The sequence below is a fragment of the Prunus persica genome, chromosome G1 (assembly GCF_000346465.2).
Source record: "Prunus persica cultivar Lovell chromosome G1, Prunus_persica_NCBIv2, whole genome shotgun sequence".
In the NCBI taxonomy this organism is placed as follows: Eukaryota; Viridiplantae; Streptophyta; class Magnoliopsida; order Rosales; family Rosaceae; genus Prunus; species Prunus persica.
Window position 1 is genome coordinate 26,618,353 of NC_034009.1, and position 16,840 is coordinate 26,635,192.

The window sequence follows — 16,840 nt, forward strand, 5'->3', positions numbered from 1 at the left end:
TGGAATTTGCAACAATGGGTATGCAAGAAAATAGCAGATATGAGTTATGTTCACGTTTATACCAAACATATTTGAAACATTGCCAAGTAAAGTGAGGCATGATTAATCAAAAGAAAAGCAAAAAAGCAAATTGAGCTAAAAGACTTAAATCAGCATGATGCAGAATGATCCAAATCAAACTTTGTTGCAGTTCCTACTAGTGCTCATCTGGAGCTTGATCACATCCATCTACTTGCCTGTAGTGCTTATTCATCCACAGCTTTCAACTCTCTTCTTACTCTTCATCATTAGCTTCTTCTCTAAAGCCCGGTTCTTGCAATCGTAGAAATATATCATGCAGGCAACCCACTTCAGCACATTCCCAAAGCAGAACAAGCTAACCTGTGCAACAAGACCAATATAATTCCCTCTTTCATAGCTGCCAATGTAGAGGCATGGCAACCTTAAACCTACTTCCCAAGCACAAAAAATAAGCATCAAAATAAACCCTCTCCACTCACAACCACTGGTGAGATATATTGCTTGACCAAATGCCTTGATTCCATGTGTCCCCTCCAAAATTGAAATCACAACACTCACATTCCATACAGAACTCCATGCCAAATACATTGCTAGCAATGCTACAAAAGATGGCCAACAAAGAACAGCATAGGAAACACGATCATCCATGAAGCTGAAGTCCCTGAAGAGAGCATAGTATGTTATTCCTAACCATGCCAATCCTAGAAGAGTAAAAGTTGACAAGAAAAGAACATAGACATATGTAACAAATGTGCCCTTCAGTCTTGTTTTGCCAAAGGGTCTATGTACCATCTCTTTGAAAGTCATCGTTGTCGGTATCTCTTCTGTGTATATTTTTGATGCCAAATGGACAATCACAATCACAGTGCTGAGCTTTAGGAGATGGAGAGGCACCAGATAGAGAAGACCAAGATGAGTCAACTCATAAGGAAACTCTTTGTTCAATTTTGTGGCTATGTCTAATGGTATTGACCAACTCAAGTTGAAGTAAGCATTGTAACCATGGACATTGTTGTGGAGTGGATTTAGAATTTTTGAGATTTCAACCAGGGATTTTTGGAGAGAAGATTCATAGTAAACCAAGAAACAGAACAGAGGAAGGGAGGTGAGAATGATGAAGATAAAGAAGTTGGTGTTTCTTGTAGAGATTATAAGAGCTTTTCTGAGAATACCGAAGGCTTCAAGCTTCGGATTTTTCATGATAAGGTTGCTTTCCATCTCCATGCCTTCACTTCCAAGCTCGACCCAATCACAATTGAAAGTTTCTAGGTGGTGAGCATCAAGTCTTTCTTGGTGGATACAAGGAGTGAATATTAATAGGGATCAAGGGTTGACTTGACTTAGACTTTTCTTCTTCTGCTAATTGTTTCATGATCTAAACAATTAATACCATGGGCCCTGCCCATCAGAGAATAGAGCTGATTCTCATTACAGGTCAACGAACACAAAGTCTTTCTTGATGGCTGCAAGTATAATGAACATTGATGGGGATCAAGAGTGGACTTGACTCAGATTTCCCTGTTTTGTTAATTGGGTCATGATTTTTAAAAAATAATACCACAGGCCCCAAGTTGCTAATTTTTCGCATCTGTAGCCATTGCTTAGTCAATTTAATAATCAAGGACAGGACAGTCCACCATTTGACGTAGTTTTTTGTATTGTAATCTTGAAGATACTGTTCTAGTTTTTGTGATTGGGTTCTGTTTTTCTCTGTTTCCTGTGTTCTTTCATTATACTTCTCAACTACATTTTATATTTCCTTGTCTGGTTTCCTCTTTAAAATCCGATTTTACAATTCAGAAGTGTCAAATGGCAAAGTGAGCATTTCCAAGGAAATATTTCTTTTCAAGTGTAGATCAGATTTATATGAACTTTTCCAATTAAATTCAACGATCACAAGCACAGTGCTGAGCTCTAGGAGATGGAGAGGCACCAGATGTTTCTGGCAGAGATTATAAGAGCTTTTCTGAGAATATCAAAGGCTTCCAGTTTCTGGTTCTTCTTCACCATAAGGTTGCTTTCCATCTCCGTGCTTTCACTCCCAAGCTCCATCCAAACACAATCAAGAGACTTTGTAAATGACATGAAGTCTTTCTTGATGGCCCCAGAGTGGGGAGGCAGGAGTTGACTTGACTCAGACTTTTACTCTTTTTCTAATTGCAAAATGATATATAAAATAATACCGTGGTTTCCAAGAACATGGTGAGAATCATAGTAAAATCCAAGCCATTGTTTTGTTAACCCTGAATTGTCTACTCGGTAGAATTGCCAACAAACCATTTCTTAGCCCCTCGTACTTTTGTGAACCCATGTAACTTTCAATTCAATTAATTGAGCAAAAGCAGCAATTACGAACTTTTGAATCAGAGATCTTATAGCTTGATCTTAAGAATTTATGGCAACCTTGTTGTGACAGTTTTGCAATCGTAGTAATAAACTGTGAGAACCACCCAATTGATAACCTTCCCCAGGCACACGAAGCTTGTGTCAAGGTAATAGGATGCAAGTATATGTGGGAAAGTCCATGTGGCAAGGACGGATGGCAACTTGAACCTCCAAACAGAATACAGAAGCATCCAAATGAGCCCTCTTAGTCTATTTCCTTTGGTTAACTTTGATGAGGCTGAAATGGCTTCAATTCCTCTGTTCTCCTCTAAAATGGAAACAACAACACTTAGGTTCCACCAGGCACTGTACTCTGCCCATTTAGCAAAGGCCACACCATAAACTATCAAATGCAAGCCCCGCGACAACCGAGTTGGGCAGCCTGGTAAAAGTAACGGCCTAGCATAAAGCCAATAGTCTACAACACTTGAGGAAAGAGAGCACAAGAAGGACACAGACAAGAATGTAAACATACGCTCATGCCACCTTGTTTTGGTTATTGAATTTCGAAGAAGATTTCGGAGACCCATTGTTGACCTCTCACTACTGGTACAGATTATTGAGGCAGCATAGATAGTTGTGAGGGCACTGAGGAAGTCAACAAAGACAGAGAGGTAAACTTCCAGAATTTGAATGGTCAGATTTAGAGCCCACGACATATTGCCTCCATCATGAGTAAGAATTCCTAGCTGATATATTGCCTCCTTGATCAAACTAGGCTGGTAATTATAAGGCAATTCATGTATTAATCTCATGCAAAATAGTGGGAAGGAGGTAATCAATGTTAAGGCTATGAAATTGGGATTTCTAAATGGGATTTTCATGGCTGATTCGATTAGACCTACGGTGCCAAGAAACCATAGCTTAATCTCAGCAAATTTTGGGTTCTCCATTCCCTCAGATGTACCACTACGAAGTTTGAATACTGTGGGTCTTGCATTGGTTCCTTCTTCAATATATATAGCAGCGGTGCATTGACATTGTGATACAAACTTGTATAATTCTAGTTTTGTTTCCATTTGAATGGTACAAATCTAGCCGATTCCTCCTGTTAGTTTATTTTGGGGTGATAATCCAAAGCACATCAAATAATAAAGTAACTTGCATTATTGATCATTGAAATTTCCGAAGAAGTAGAGGACAACAGCGACATATTCCAGCCAACTTTCCCAACCGTGTCACTTTGGCCTACTAGGAAATCTGGGGTCCTTTCTTAAAAAAATAAATAAATAATATATCCGCATGGCTATATTAATTAAATAAAATATTTAATGTATCATTATATTTAATATGCGTGTTTTTTACAAAATCTTAACAATACATACAAAATTCACATATTATACAATGTATTTATCCCATTTCGTATTTTACTTACTATGAAAGAATGTGAGATCCTAAGATTATTGCAACAAAAATGCAAGATAGTGACTTGTCCGCCATGATCATCATGTAAAGTATGCAAAGTACTAAACCATGACATTTGTTTCATAATTGCCATCTCTGAACCAGATCGGCATATTAATTTACAAGTCAACAACGAAAATACAAATCAAATCGAAATGAAAAATAAACATTGCAACCACCAAGTTTCAAGGGTAAGGGGAAAGATAACTTGAGGCCTGACCAACCACAAGCCAAACAGGGTTGTCATGCCTGACAGCCCTCAATGATGGATTCAGGTCTTCGGTCAAGCAACTTAAACATATTACGCGATGATTAAAATCTTATATATGCTCGCGGTGTGTGGCTTGTAGAACTGTGCAAAAATAAGAGTGCTACAACAAGAAGATTTCAGAGGAAAGTCTTAGGTCTTGACGATGACGAGTTTGTGACGGACTCCACAAGCGAAAAAGGTCTGCAGTTCATCTCGACTCAGTGGGTAGATTAACCGACAATACTAAGTAAGCTCTAAAACTAATACCATGGATGCTCTGGCTTTCAACCATTGATAACCAGACTCGAGTGATGAGAACCAATAGGGCAACAACAGCTTCACCTTCTTCCACCAGCTAGTAGAGGACTAAGAAGTGAACGTCTTACTTACTATTACAGAAGCACTGCTGACGATGATGACACTAATATGGTCAGATGCAGCCAGGTTTCTCAAGTAAAACAAGCAGATTAACGTGCAGACAACCAAAAAGTACATGTTGTGCAGTGGTGCAGAGATGGGGAAGGCAATAAACAGCTTCATCTTCTTGAACCAGCTAACGAAAAAGGTTTATTCAGGAAGCTTTGTTGCAGAAGACTGCAATAAAAAAAGTGCCGCATGCAACCAAAGTAGAAAGTACCAAAGTTTCTAGATATTCCAGTTTCACTGAACAATATGCAGAAGCAACAAGAAGTAGAATACTCTGGAGGACGCAGAGATGGGACCCATGAGCACTAAGATGCAGTAAGTGGCGAAACGAAGCCGTTTTAGCCGAAAATCACACCTCAAATCAAAACAAGCAAACTTTAGGAACCTCTAATGCAAACAATGAAATCTAACCACAAAGGACAAATTCACATAAAAATCATATATAAACAGATATAATATGGCAACTTAAAAGTAGGAAAGGGACCTCTTCAGTACGCTGAAGCGAGAAAGCCGACGCAAAACGGTGTCCAACACCCCTTTTGGTGGCAAAAACACTTCGTAGAAGCAAGCCATCCAAATCCAAGTTTCTAACAAAACCCATTGTCACAACATCGACATAACTAACATGATTCTCGTCAGTTCAACCAATCCTATTAGAACTATAATATAGCAGAGATATCATCCTTTCAAGGTCATCCAGCATTTGCTCCAATTCCAGCTTAGTCCCTGCAGAAGACAAACACACACATGAATCAGCTACTCGTAGAAATCAACAAGAAATGAAGTCCTCTAATACATAACACCATCCAAAATACACTTGCTAAACCTTACATTTAACATAATTTGTAAAGAGAAACAGCAAGACATTGTACAGCCATGACTTACCCATTGGCATAAGGTGAAGCACGACGAGCAGGGCGATATGGAGGAGACCTACTGTAGCTTCGTCCACGTCGAGGAGGTGTGACACTACGACGTCGTGGAGGAGATCTTCTCCTACGCGGACTATAGCTCCTGGAACAACATAAAACATTTTTAAGTGTAATGTTTTCAGAAAACTCGGCAGCCACAATGCAATTAGTACAAAATAATTAGTAGGGTTACTCAGAATAATGAATCAAATATCACAAGTTTCAATTTGTCACATCTCATTTCTATGTGAGCTGGGAAACAAAGCGCAAGAAGGATGTGGCGAAGAGCATAATTTTACCACAAGATGTACAATGCAAATGAAAACAAGAAAGACATAGGTCTTCAGTATACCTGCGTCCATAACCATCATAACTGGGACTTCTGCGGCGTCGAGGAGATGGACTTCGGCGCCTTCCGCTACCCAATCCTCGTGAACCAATACGCAAGCGACATTCACGAGCAAAATGACCAGGTTCACCACACTCATAACACCTTAAGTCCTCACCTCCACCGCGCCCGCGTCCTCCACCACCACCACGGCCTCCACCACCCTTAGAATTGTGAGAAAGCTCGACACGCCAACCATTTTTTCCTGTAGAAACAAAAATGGGAATAGGAAGCTTTGAGATGCTACGATGGTGAAGATGATAATGTTGATGATGATGATATATTATGATAATAGCACACAACTCAAACATATGGTGTACAGAATCTATCATAGAATATGATGGACATGCCTCTTCTGTGTGCCTTAACATCTTTCTCTAACAAAAATGGGCTGACGATAATAGACACGCTAACTATAAGTAATAAGTAACATCCATCTGAAACTATAGTTTAGTTCAAAAGGATGGGCCTTTGGTATCCTCAACAGGTGGAAGCTTCAACAAATTATAACTTGCAGTTGCTAAAGGAAAACTATGGTGTCAAACCAAATTGGAGTGGTAGAAGTGTCAGACAAACCATCCACAGCTTGAATTGCATCTAGAGCATCCCGGCGATCGTCAAATTCAATAAACGCATATCCGGGCGGTCTTCGAGCCACCCATACACTGTGATCAATTACATAAAAAAGTACCAGCATCAATAAATCTCACTGAACCTTAAAATAACTATTGTGACTCATTCAAACAATGAAAAAGTAGAGGCATTTAGTAAGAAAGGAAACTAACCCTCGAAGAACACCGAACATCCGAAATTCATCTTCCAAATCCCTTTCATTCACTCGAGGATCTAAATTCCCAACATAAACCCGAGCCATCGTCGCAAAACCACTTTCAACCTAAGAAAACATATATATTTATACACATATATAAAACAGCAAAACCCATCAAACAAGAATAATTTATTTTCCCTTTAAACTCATCAAGGATCGAACTTTTCATCCAATAAATTAATAATACTTTGGCTTTATACTTATTCTCAAAGTCTATGATATGAGAAACGAAAGAAGAGACAAATACCATCGAAATATTACCTTGGAAAAACCGCTAGAGTATTTGAGAGATGAACGATCGGAGCGATAAGGAAAGGAATTGAACGCGCTGCGCGTGAAATCGCAGAGCTCAAATAAACCCTAGAACCAGAAGCTATTTTGCGTTTTGCTTTCCCTGCTTCTTCTTATTATTCTACTTGTGAATGTGCGTTAAGTCAAATGGAGCCCAACTGGCCCACTTTTCATTATAATTCACCAGGCCCAGCCTTCTAATGTCACCGAAACGACATGCCGTTTTTGTTGAATATTCCACAAATATGCGGCAGGTGGGAATTTATGACATCATCATAGGAACCTTACCTACCTACCAACAGGGTTGGTCCTGAGATTTTGAGGGCCTTGTGCAAAACTTTAACCGGAGCCCTCACATAATCTAATATGAAAATACTTAAAAAAAAAATTGTCATTACTTAATGTCATAAAACAATTTTTTTATAACTAAAATTCATCATCAATTAGAATGTAATAACAATCACAAATCAAATTCATAAATTTTTTAATATTTTCATTTGATAAATTCATAAATGTTTGGTACAAAAAATAAGAGTTCAAGAGAAAGAATAAGGCATGAATTTTTGTTTTGAATTTATTTGGAGTGGAAGAAAGTTTTTTTTTTTTTTTTATAGGAGAAATCATATGGATGTGATATATACAGGGATATGCACTAGAAATCATCTCCATCAAATACACTTTTGTGTCAATGTGTTGCACGCTTGAGTATATATAAAAATTTTATAATATTAATATATACAGTCCCGATCTCTTGGACTACAGGAGTCTAAGAAATTTGTGGTCACTTACTGTTTGATGTAAATTCAATGGTTCACTCGCTCTTGCACTCCTTTTAAGAAACTTTTTTGAACCATTAGATTAACATCCAAAGGTGGGTGAACACAATCTCTTGAACCCACAACCTTGTGGTCCAAGAGATCGGGGCTATTAATCTATATAATATAAAGTAAAAAAAAAAAAATTACCTTGTGTAATGGCACCACTTGCACCGTGTTAAGGCCGCCCTTGCCTACCAATAACAGAAGAATGGCCTTATAAGGCTTATAATTAATACATGCATTTTATTTAATAAATTTTATAGTCTAAATTATTCTAAATCATTTTAATTTACGAGAATATAGATCCAATTCGGGTGTAACAAAACGTTTCACCTTCTCACGATGTTTTTTTTCAATTCATTGTTCATAGTTCCAATGCCTTTTTTTATTCATCATCATCACGTTTATTTGGGCTTAAATCTCTAGTAAAACCCATGATTTTAACAGGACAAAAGGTCAAAAATGACCAGCGAAATAAGATATTTTTCGTATGGAGTCAGTGCATGGATAAGTGTGAGAAGTTTAGAGCAAACAGATCCTAAAAAATTGCCAAAACGGTAAATTTTTTGACCAGAAAATTCAGCTGGTTGAACAACAAAATACCGGATTTATCCTATGCTAACCAACACTCAAGATTGCTTCAGATACTGATTTATGTGTTTTTTTTTTCCATTTTTTTCAGAATAAATGTCAACTGTTGTTTGTTTTAATCGGACGGTTGATAATTAACATGCATTTCCACAAATAATCAGATAATAAATTAGAGAGTGTGTGTAGATGCATGAAACCGCGGAAATACTTTGGAGTCTTGGACCATCTTAAATATCGCTCTCCTTATTTGTAAATTGCAAAACGGTTTCAAAAATAGAGAACTGATTATCTAATTGATGGTTACTCTTCTTTCTATTTTTTAATACATTCTAAACTACTCTAATGTGAGCTGAGCCATAAATTGAGGTTTGTGGAATTGAGTGAAAACAACAAACACACATATCTTTAATCAACTTACTTAACTTACATTTTCGAGAACTAACTACATTGACACAAAGATTTTTCAGTACAGTGAGAAGTTAGGGACTGACAGAGAGATTTAAAGAGATATATATATATTTTTTAAAGAAAATATTCTATTAAGTGAGCAGATATATTAAAATATTGACAAATAAACAGATAAATTAAAATAAACAAAAAAGTGTCTGAACATGTGTACCAATAGGTGCTGAAAATCCAAGGAAAGATACCAGCATGATTTTCTTATCCAAAAAAAAAAAAGCATGTGTTTTGTCGTAACCAATCATGTTTTTTTCGTTATTCGTAGCTATTGTTGTTGTCCTCACTCATTTCCCAGGTTCATAAAACACCAGAGCAATTAAATTTCGTGACCCATTGTTGGAGATTCATCAGAACCAGCAGAGTTTGGTTCCCAGAGCGGTACTGGCAGCAGAGTTTGATTCAGCAGAGTTTGGTCTTTTGCATGTGGGTTCTGAAGGGTCTGTGGAAACATGAAAGAAGAAGATGGGATTGTGGAGAGAAGTGAGAGGTTGGTGGTTAGGAGTGGGAGTGGTGGCGGTAGTGACTCGAGGTGGGTTGATGGAAGCGAAGTGGATTCAGAGTCACCTCCATTTTCGATGCTTTCTGAAAATATTGGCAGAGAAGGATATGGATCTCTCAGGAGAAGGCTTGCCAAGAAGCCCAAGAGAGTTGACTCTTTTGATGTTGAAGCCATGGAGATTGCTGGTGGTGGTAGCCACCATTCTAAGGTAATGTTACAATTGCTTTCAATTTCTTAAAATATTATGAAATTTGTGTGCTTTTATGTGTTATTTAGTTCTTGTTATCCATATGCTGTTAGTGTGTGTGTGTGTGTGTGTGTGAGTTCGTTTCAAATTCATGGGCATGGTCTACGATTGGAATACGGAGTACCATCTGAAAGTTCGAAATCCAAATTAATAGTCTTTATTCTTCTTGTCATTTTTTGTTACATTCTTTGACCATTAAAGAAGATGGGATATTGGCAATTTGGTATTGATGCCTACCAATGTATCGAGAAATGCAAATGGAGCGATTGAAGTGATTGGCAATTTCATATTAATCTTTTGGGAGCAATGATTACTTAACAGATGATTACTTCATTCTTTAATATGATTCGCATCCTTGGGGATTTGATAGTTTCCTGGAGATGTGAGAGGGTTTAGCTTTTGAAGCATGGGCAAGAACAGTTAATCTTAGCACATGCAGTTTATGCATGGAGTCCACAAGCTAACATCACAATTAAGTAAGGTAAGTTACAACAAGTAAAACAATACTCGAGTAAATGTCGTATATCAGCAGAATTAGGATTTGACAGCAAGTTTGTGTTGTCTCAGCATCCGTATTATCAATATGTGTTCGAGAGTGTGAAGGAAATAACATGCTTACTTTCATTCCCTTTGTATGTAACAATATGTGGATTTGGAAGTAAATTATTCAAAAGCTTGCCAATTATTCAAAGGTCCAGGTAAAATGAGCCTAAGCAAACAGACACCTACTTCGTTTTTGCAGACAGAATTAGCTTGTCCCAGTTCTATCATGTACTCTACCTATCCATGTCTACTGACGTTTATTTAATAAATCAGGATGCTTCTGTTTGGAGCACTCTTGCTTTAGCATTCCAAACTCTCGGTGTGGTCTATGGTGACATGGGCACAAGCCCTTTATATGTCTTCGCTGATGTGTTCAGCAGGGTGAAAATCGAATCGGATGTTGACGTCTTGGGGGCTTTATCAATAGTGATCTATACAATTGCGCTTATACCCTTAGCGAAATATGTTTTTGTAGTTCTCAAAGCCAATGATAATGGAGAAGGTAGGCATTTCTCTTATCGAAGTTATTTTCTCCTTTAGTTCTTAGTACTCTTGTTATGTTTATACTTGTTAACCCAACACTCTTTATTCTTCCAATTGTAGGAGGAACATTTGCATTGTACTCGCTGATATGTAGGTATGCAAAGGTTAATCTGCTGCCAAATCGTCAGCCAGCTGATGAACACATTTCAAGTTTTAGGCTCAAATTACCCACTCCAGAGTTGAAAAGGGCTTTGCGTATAAAAGAGACTTTAGAAAGGAGATCATTCTTGAAGACTCTCCTATTATTGTTCGTTTTGATGGGAACTTCAATGGTTATAGGGGATGGTATTCTAACCCCAGCAATATCAGGTACTTGAATGGATTGGGCATACTCCAGAAGCTATACTCAACCAAAAATATAAGTTTAAGCTGTAACTAATGATATTTTCTCTTAACACTATGTAAGCCAGATTGTTATATAGATATGAAATAACATCACTATTATCAGCCAGGGATTATTCTGGCATCTTCTTCCACTTCCTCTTCTTAGACAGGCAACCAGAATTAGGCATCCCTTCATGGTTGGAAAAAGGGCTTTCTTGACTTGATTCAGTTCGTTATTGGCACTTTATAATCCCCAATCATTTACTTTGGAATTAGAACTTTTCGTTGGACCTGCCTGAACCTGCAATAATCATTTCATGTATTAAATGTGAAATCTTTTCTATTTTATCTATGTACGAGTTGAATGATAATTTTTTTTTTCTTTTTGGTTGTTGTAGTGATGTCTGCTGTGAGTGGCCTGCAGGGTGAAGTTCCAGGGTTTGGTACAAGTGGGTATCTTTTCCCTTTTGGGAACCTGTGGTTCATTTCAAGGTTCCAAGTTTCTTTTCTTTTCATGTCATTCTTTAATGATCATACATACCTAGGGTGTTGATATCAAACTGAAGTTCATTTGGTGGGCCATTGATTTCTTGAGGGCAGCATGCTTTGCCTGACGCACTGGGTATAGATTGATCAGAGACAGTTATACGCCTTGAACCTACTAGACTGCCTGATAACACTAATTTTTTGCTTGAGTTTTTTGTTTTCTTTGTAGTATGTACCAATAATTGCATTTGGATTTGGCCTGTAATCTGATTGATTTTTATTACAGCTGCTGTGGTTGTTGTTTCAATCATAATCCTCGTGGTATTGTTCAACATACAGAGGTTTGGGACTGGCAAAGTGGGTGTCATGTTTTCTCCTATACTTGCTTTGTGGTTTTTCAGTCTTGGATCTATTGGAATTTACAATCTAGTGAAGTATGATATTACCGTCTTGAAGGCATTCAATCCTGCTTATATTTATTTTTTCTTCAAGAAGAACGATAAAGAAGCGTGGTTAGCTCTTGGTGGTTGTGTTCTGTGCATAACAGGTATATCTCACCTTTAAAACCTTCAGAAGTACAGGATCCACTGGCAATATTCTTATTCTTTAAATACCTCTATCATATGAGGCAGATCAGTGATCTTCTCCAACTGAAACAGATTTTGTGCAAATATTTGCTTATAATTTTAGAGGGAATGTTCTTTTTCTAGATAGTCTGGCATATTTGTAGCCAAACTGTCAATTTGAACCATTTATAAGAATCATAAGAGATTTTTCTTAAATGCATAGTCTAGATTGACAGTCTGCTAACGTAATATGCTAACATTAGGGGAAACCTGATAAGCTTGTATATCATAAAACCTACATTTGGATATTGATGTCCTGCTTTCATATCATAAGACCTATTTGTATCTTAAGCAAATTTCTTGAAATGAAATCCAAAAGCAATTGCATGTTTGAAACTTTTTGTCCATTTAGCTCATTCTTTCCACTTAGATTTGTAAATTTAACGTGACTGTTTGCAGAGCATGAATATAATATATATGTTATAATGAGAGCCATTTATTCATTTTTTAAAATAGTTTCTTTTGGATTTATAGTAAAAAGCCTGCTCAAATACATCACTGGTTATGCTTTTGCAGGAGCCGAAGCAATGTTTGCTGATTTAGGACATTTCTCTGTACGAGCCATACAGGTTGGCCAATGCATATCCATTACCTTTCCGAATTGCTTCATGAACATTGTTTAATCGAAAGTGTCCTATAATCTATACATCTTACACAGATTGCCTTCAGTTTTGTGGTGTTCCCCTGCCTTCTCTTAGCTTACCTGGGCCAAGCAGCTTACCTGATGAAATACCCTGATTCTGCGTCTAGAATATTCTATAATTCTGTGCCAGGTGACTGTTGCCAACAACATGGCTACCCATTCTTTTCAATTCCTTTCTAATTGTTTCATAGAGGAGCATCTGTTTGTATTTGCTGCCTCAGTTTGACACTTCCAGTCCCTGAATTTTGTGAACAAACAGGTATTCTTTTCTGGCCAGTCTTTGTGGTAGCCACCCTTGCTGCAATGATTGCCAGCCAAGCGATGATATCTGCTACATTTTCATGTGTTAAGCAATCCATGGCTCTTGGATGCTTTCCAAGGCTGAAGATAGTTCACACCTCAAGGAGGCGAATGGGCCAAATTTACATCCCTGTTATCAATTGGTTTTTAATGATCATGTGCATAGTTGTAGTTTCCATCTTCCAGAGCACGACAGAGATTGCCAATGCATACGGTTAAGTATCCTTTTCCTCTCTTTCCTATAATATTTGGTCAAAAAGCCAAAAAATATTCTTAGATTTTAATGAAGTTGGTTAAACTTTTCACATTCCAATGTTATGAAATTCTATGTTATAAATTTTACAAATAAGTTATGTATTAGTTCTATATGACCCAAAAAAAGGTTTCAAATTTTGAAAGCTGTAAATGATGCCAACATGACAGCAGATCTTTGTTTTCCCTCAACACGTAGTGCTTTTCTACTGCTTTGTTTTCCAGCATGGTACTATTTCTATGACTCACCAAATTCAGTAGTGACCAGTAGTTCCCTAAATATCTATAGCACAGGATTACTGAGCTTATATCCTTCACAACAATAATGAAGAGTTTTCTTAGTCGAACAGGAGTTTTAAAAATTACCAACTCTAATCCTGTAATGGTAAATTTTCTAATGCAGTTATATTATTCATGCAGGAATAGCTGAAGTTGGTGTCATGATGGTGAGCACCACCTTGGTGACACTTGTAATGCTTCTCATTTGGCAGACCAACTTGTTTCTGGCTCTGTGTTTCCCCCTTGTATTTGGATCAGTAGAGTTTATCTACTTGTGTGCAGTTTTATCGAAAATCTTTGAAGGTGGATGGCTGCCACTTGTTTTTGCCATTTGCTTCCTCTGCGTGATGTACACTTGGAACTATGGGAGTGTGTTGAAGTACCGAAGTGAGGTCAGGGAGAAGATATCCATGGACTTCATGACCGATCTTGGCTCCACTCTTGGGACCGTGAGAGTCCCAGGAATTGGATTGCTGTATAGTGAGCTTGTCCAAGGCATCCCATCCATTTTTGTGCAATTCCTTCTTAGCCTACCAGCCATCCATTCTACTATAGTTTTTGTCTGCATTAAGTATGTCCCAGTCCCAGTGGTCCCTCAGGAAGAAAGGTTTCTGTTTCGAAGAGTTTGCCCAAAAGACTACCATATGTTCCGCTGTATAGCCCGATATGGTTACAAAGATATTCGGAAGGAAGATCAATATGCATTTGAACAACTTCTTGTTGAAAGCCTGGAGAAGTTTTTGAGGAGGGAGGCTCAAGATCTTGCCTTGGAGAGCAATTTAAATGATTCAGACGTTGACGATGTTTCACCCAGATCATGGGATTCTGGAGTCCCAGGAGGTGATGAGATTGAGGAACTTAAAATTCCACTGATGCATAATGGAAGATTGCAAGACGTAGGAACTTCTACCTCAGAAGAAACTACTGCTGGTACAGCATTGCCGTCCAGTGTGATGCCATCAGATGAAGACCCAAGTCTGGAGTATGAGCTCTCTGCTCTTCGAGAAGCAATCGACTCGGGATTTACTTATTTGCTTGCACATGGAGATGTGAGAGCAAAGAAGAACTCATTTTTCTTCAAGAAGCTAGTCATAAACTACTTCTATGCATTCTTGAGGAAGAACTGCAGAGCAGGTGCTGCAAACATGAGTGTACCTCACATGAATATCATTCAAGTGGGAATGACTTACATGGTATGATTTGTTTATGACTTACAGAATTGTCTCATTTTATTGGATATTTATTTGCAACCTCTATGTGAGACTACACTGTAAGAGAATTATTACATCATAATTGGCTGCCTGTTGCCACTTTTATACAATCATCCTTTGTTGGTTATTGCAGCCCTTTACAAAATGGTCTGTGTCATTCCCTTCTCTTTGCTTTAATTCATTTTCAACTTGGACCCCATCAGATTATCTCTTTGTGTGAATGCTTTTCTTCTTTTTAAAGCCATGCTAACATCAAAGTGATGTCCCCAAAGATTTCTTTATCTCCCTTTGCCTTGCTGAAAGTTGTGCTGCAGAAGAAGCCACTTGTTGTTGGGTCAATTTTTGTTGTCTGGTGTTTTGGCAAAAGTAGCAACCCTTTGATTTGCATATATATTCCTCTCATCTCATGTTGTCCTAGTGATTATACTATTTGCCACAAATTAATTCAAACTTTCATTTACCTTTTATTTTTAAAAATTATCCATGGTTGTCATTTGAACCAAGATAAATGATACCAATATCAAAAGTTTTTTTATTTTTTATTTTTAATACATGCAATAGTCTATACTACAAGAGGAGGGGGTTTCACACACACACACACACACAACTAAGGTGTCATTGAGATTTGAACCCAAGATCACTAATTTGCAAGTTAATACCATTTTCCACTCGGTTAGACCCTGTTGGCTTTTCTTATTATAGCAATCACATAAGACCCAACTTATGCAAGTCTCAGCTTCATAATGGGCTAATTGAGAGTTTTTCTCTTCTTTGTATAACACTTAATGAACAAACAAATATACTTCAAAGAGAATGAAGTGAAGAGGATGTGCGGATAGACAATAGATACTAAGGTTTGCACTTTGCATCATCATCAACTGGGTTTGGGGACCAGTTGAGTGGGTGGGCCCAGCCGACTGATCTTCACCACGTGTCATGGAAGTTCATTACCTCCACCCAAACAAAGGGTGTGGATTTCGCATCACCACATGGTGACCCAGAAAATGTAAGGTAGCAGACACAAAAAATTGTTTTTGTTTTGTTGAATTTGTTGGGACACTAATTCATGTTTTCTTTAACTAAAATTCATGGAAACTGAAAACTTCTTTTAAATATTAAAAGGTCAAAGGTTAGGTACAATTAAGACTCTCTCATAGATAAAAGTGACCCTTACGTCTCAGAATAACTGAATAATTAAGGGCATTTTATTTCACATTATCTCTATAATCAACAAGGTTTAGTGGTCCTGCTAAAGCTTTGAAGGGTCATTAGGGCCCAGCCATTTTCAGATAATTTTATTGACCAAAATAAAAATTATATATATATATATCGGCACGCGTATGTATTTTATGAATGAGCACCGTGGATGAAAGGAACTCTTAACGTATGGAGGATGAATAAATCTCATCGTGACATATGGAGGGATTGTAATTTGTAGCTTGCATTTCTTGAAGAATTAATTACCTCCACAAACTATATGCTGGCAGAGCTTGAAGTGTTTCCTTTCCTCTCTGGATATCCCAATATATAATTAAACCAAATGCATGAGAATTAACTGCAGGCTGGATCCACCGTCCATGGACCACGACATTTGCTGGCCCTTGGATTTATTAATTAGAGTTGGAAACTAGTAATTAAGTAAACAAACTGCTAATCCAGTCTGATCCAGCCGGTGCTTCTTGACCTAACAATATTGTTGTGATTTGACAAAATATATATAATGTTAATTAATTTATTAATTATGCTCCTGTGCAGGTTTAATAATCTACCTAATCTCCCATGCTGAATTATAATTTATTATTTAATTTGGATTGGTGATATTTATGTACTGCAAAGCTTGAGTTCTGGTTTTGATACTGACTCTCCCACTCAACACCTTTGGGTCTGCATGGGCCCATCCCTCCATGCGGGTGGGAGACTTCTAATTTCGCATTCTCTTCATATTTTATTCTTGCTATGTTAAATTTGTTTTCTATATATAGTACCATATAATATGATAATTTGGACACCAATTACAATATAAATTCATTACTCTTATAAAATAAATAAATGTAGAGATGAGTTAAATTCATTACAACTAGTTCTTGGCACATCCTGCCAATTGGGTTTTT

At 37.5% G+C, this 16,840-nt stretch overlaps 4 protein-coding genes across 5 annotated transcripts; 1 reads left to right on the top strand and 3 right to left on the bottom strand.

The window, feature by feature from the left end:
* Window positions 22-1,341, bottom strand: LOC18792829. Its single transcript, XM_007225459.2, has one exon. It carries the CDS (start codon window positions 1,243-1,245, stop codon window positions 250-252), a length of 996 nt encoding a protein of 331 aa, XP_007225521.1. The 5' UTR covers window positions 1,246-1,341; the 3' UTR covers window positions 22-249.
* LOC18791908 lies at window positions 2,415-3,299 on the bottom strand. The gene has a single exon (XM_007224644.1). The coding sequence runs from the start codon at window positions 3,297-3,299 to the stop codon at window positions 2,415-2,417; it is 885 nt and encodes a 294-aa protein (XP_007224706.1).
* Window positions 3,846-7,017, bottom strand: LOC18791111 (serine/arginine-rich splicing factor RSZ21). 2 transcript variants are annotated; one of them, XM_020554281.1, is made up of 6 exons: window positions 6,876-7,016; window positions 6,571-6,680; window positions 6,362-6,450; window positions 5,750-5,990; window positions 5,372-5,500; window positions 3,846-5,212 (listed from the first exon to the last, which is right to left on the bottom strand). In XM_020554281.1, the coding sequence occupies exons 2-6, from the start codon at window positions 6,657-6,659 to the stop codon at window positions 5,206-5,208; spliced, it is 555 nt and encodes a 184-aa protein (XP_020409870.1). In that variant the 5' UTR covers window positions 6,660-6,680; window positions 6,876-7,016; the 3' UTR covers window positions 3,846-5,205. The 2 variants fall into 2 exon arrangements, with proteins under 2 accessions (XP_020409870.1, XP_020409871.1); XM_020554282.1 differs by lacking the exon at window positions 3,846-5,212 and having other exon boundaries at window positions 5,368-5,500; window positions 6,876-7,017.
* On the top strand, window positions 9,226-14,874 carry LOC18789976 (putative potassium transporter 12). Its single transcript, XM_007225221.2, has 9 exons — window positions 9,226-9,483; window positions 10,339-10,567; window positions 10,669-10,917; window positions 11,331-11,381; window positions 11,705-11,965; window positions 12,561-12,613; window positions 12,703-12,817; window positions 12,947-13,201; window positions 13,660-14,874. The coding sequence occupies exons 1-9, from the start codon at window positions 9,226-9,228 to the stop codon at window positions 14,715-14,717; spliced, it is 2,529 nt and encodes an 842-aa protein (XP_007225283.1). The 3' UTR covers window positions 14,718-14,874.

Excerpts from the sequence above, each read along its gene's own strand:
- LOC18791908 (XM_007224644.1), bottom strand. The coding sequence starts at position 3,299 with ATGGAGAACCCAAAATTTGCTGAGATTAAGCTATGGTTTCTTGGCACC.
- LOC18791111 (XM_020554281.1), bottom strand. The coding sequence starts at position 6,659 with ATGGCTCGGGTTTATGTTGGGAATTTAGATCCTCGAGTGAATGAAAGG. Across the intron at positions 6,451-6,570 it reads ATGTTCGGTGTTCTTCGAGG|TGTATGGGTGGCTCGAAGAC; the intron begins GTTAGTTTCCTT and ends AATTGATCACAG. Across the intron at positions 5,501-5,749 it reads TATGATGGTTATGGACGCAG|GAGCTATAGTCCGCGTAGGA; the intron begins GTATACTGAAGA and ends ATGTTGTTCCAG.
- LOC18789976 (XM_007225221.2), top strand. The coding sequence starts at position 9,226 with ATGAAAGAAGAAGATGGGATTGTGGAGAGAAGTGAGAGGTTGGTGGTT. Across the intron at positions 10,918-11,330 it reads TCTAACCCCAGCAATATCAG|TGATGTCTGCTGTGAGTGGC; the intron begins GTACTTGAATGG and ends TGGTTGTTGTAG. Across the intron at positions 11,966-12,560 it reads TTGTGTTCTGTGCATAACAG|GAGCCGAAGCAATGTTTGCT; the intron begins GTATATCTCACC and ends ATGCTTTTGCAG.
- LOC18792829 (XM_007225459.2), bottom strand. The coding sequence starts at position 1,245 with ATGGAGATGGAAAGCAACCTTATCATGAAAAATCCGAAGCTTGAAGCC.